This window comes from Mus pahari, unplaced genomic scaffold, assembly GCF_900095145.1.
Source record: "Mus pahari unplaced genomic scaffold, PAHARI_EIJ_v1.1 scaffold_15357_1, whole genome shotgun sequence".
NCBI classification, from domain to species: domain Eukaryota; kingdom Metazoa; phylum Chordata; class Mammalia; order Rodentia; family Muridae; genus Mus; species Mus pahari.
Genome location: NW_018391710.1, coordinates 1 through 2,468, shown reverse-complemented (window position 1 = coordinate 2,468; position 2,468 = coordinate 1). Strand labels below are relative to the sequence as shown.

Genomic DNA, 2,468 nt, shown 5'->3' with positions numbered 1-2,468 from the left:
TTTCTCATAGACCCCCAATTTGTGATGACTGCTGCACACTGTAGAGGAAGGTAAGAGGCTTCTCTTCCTAGGAGGAAATGCAGGAACCAGAGCAGCAGAGGCCTGAGGAAGTTTCAAGATGGGCTCTTCTTACACTGAGAGGAAAGGGGAGCACAGGGTCACGTACTGGACCATCTGATGTGTGGTTTCCATTTTTAGAGTTCAGAGCTTTAAGCAGGGCTCTAGTCAGGAGGAAAACTACCCCTCTGGCATTCCCTGGTGTCACCAGAGCTCAGACATGGTGTGGGATGTAAGTCAATGTAGAGTGCCAATTTGCAAAGTGCAAAGGCATGGGTCCAATCCAAATATTGGGTGTGGGGTGTCACCAGAGGACTCAGTCCTGTGTTTTCTGAGCTGCGTCCATCTGGCAAGGCTGTGGTCCTGGGAGCTCCATCTCTAGTCTCTCTCATTCTGCACTGGGACAGAACCTAGACCCTGGTGCCCTTCTCCTGGGAAGGAGTCCCCCACCTAAGAGAAGCATGACTCACTGCTTCTTTCTCTGTCAACAGAGAAATCACGGTCACCCTTGGAGCTCATAACATAAACATGGAAGAATCCACACAGCAGACAATAAAAACTGAAAAACAAATCGTTCACCCAATGTTCCAAAAGGATTCGGGTTTCAATGACATCATGTTACTGAAGGTGCCGTTATTTTTATTGCACTGCTTTACTCTCACATTCTTAAATCTCCTCCAGGCTCAGGCCTTCAAATTTTTTCCTCCCCAAATCATTTCCTCTGAAATCACTACTGAATTTCCAAGTGGAATGGCCCCTTGTCCAAGCATCCTTCACTACTTTGATATCTCTTCTCTTCTTCCCCCAACAGCTACAAAACAAAGCTGAGTTGACTCCTGCTGTGAATGTAATTCACCTGCCTAGTCCCTCTGACATTCTCAAGCCTGGGAAGATGTGCTGGACAGCTGGATGGGGGCACACTGGAGAGAATAAACCTCCATCAGATACCCTGAGAGAGGCTGAACTGAGAATCATGGATAAAGAGGCCTGTAAAGTGCACACGGATTACGACGATCATCTCCAGCTCTGCGTGGGCAGTCCTTCAACATCAAAATCTATATACAAAGTGAGTACACACCTGCTTTTCCTCCCACTTCAGACAACAGCACCAAGGAGGAAGTGTGTCAAACATCTCCCCATGGCAGTGACTGATTCCTGTGTTCTTAGGCTTCTAACTCTGTGACTTTGGGAAATAAAATCTCTACTCTGTTTCATCTCCCTGTTCTCAAGCCCTTCCTGCAACTTTCCCATGAGGCTAGATATGAGACAGGAAGGGGGTACAGGGAGACATGTTAGCAATGGGGTAAGGCCAGTGAGGGGTGGGGGGAATCAATCATGAACTCCCTAACTTAGGAATAACAGAGAGCCAGGACTTCTTACTTCAATCTGGGATTAGCTAGGGCATGGCNTTTGAAGTTGGGTGAAAGCAATCTTTGCTCATAGTCTGATTTTTCTCACCTACAGGGAGACTCTGGGGGACCTCTAGTGTGTGCTGGTATGGCCCAAGGTATTGCATCTTATGTGAATTCAAACGAAAAGCCACCTGCAGTCTTCACCCGAATCTCCGAATACCTTCCCTGGATAAATAAAGTCTTAAAGAGCAAGTAGCTGAAAAACCTGACCTGCCTGAGTCAGACTCTCCAAGCCCAAGTACATCTGGTGCCACTTGAGTTCATCCCAGCCTGTCCCCAGCCTGCACCAAGCCTGTCCCTAGCCTGTCTCCAGCCTGTCCCCAAGACAATCTCAAGATGCATAAGTCTGTGATGATGGATTGTTACCTGTAATGCACTTCAATAAAGGCATAACCTCTTGCACCTGTGTGACTCCATGTTGTGCTCAAATCACTCAGTCCCTCTCTATAAGCACAATGAAGAGTTGATTTGAGCTACTCTCTTGCCATGTTAACAATCTTGACTACTGACTTCCTAGCATATGGTAGGCCACTGTGGATGACTTAATGTTGTCTAGCATGTTTGTGTGTATAGAGCAATATTTTATATCCAGTGTAGTGTGCACTATTCAGTTCTTCTCCTCCACTGTCCTTTCTTCTCATTTTCTCCCTCCTTGTCTCTCCACTCTTCTCCCCACAACCCCATGCCACAGACACTGTATCTTTCCACACAGCACAGGAAATTCCATGTCTAGGTCAGATTTGGTTGTTGAGAGCTCGTGTCCCCAAAACTTACGCTGCCATCTTCATCTGAGCTCTCAATAATGCACCTGCAGCTAGAGGAGAGCCTGCCCTCAGAGGTCCTTGAACCATGGCTGTGGCTGCAGCAGTCACCACAGGAGAGCATCAGCACTTTCTGGAACAAGACACAGGGCAGAAGTAGCCATCATTGGAAAGAGACCTCCAGTACTTAGCATGAAGTAGTACTTCCCATGGTGACTCTAGACTTGCTTTGAGCAAC

General features: G+C 47.3%; 1 protein-coding gene across 1 annotated transcript; it reads left to right on the top strand.

The window, feature by feature from the left end:
- Nucleotides 1–6: 6 nt before the first annotated feature.
- On the top strand, nucleotides 7–1,665 carry LOC110314663 (mast cell protease 2-like; the record flags this gene model as incomplete). The annotated part of the gene is made up of 4 exons (XM_021188917.1): nucleotides 7–50; nucleotides 549–684; nucleotides 869–1,123; nucleotides 1,522–1,665. Coding segments are annotated over 4 exons (579 nt in total), but the record flags the coding sequence as incomplete, so codon positions are not given.
- Between the last annotated feature and the right edge of the window lie 803 nt (nucleotides 1,666–2,468).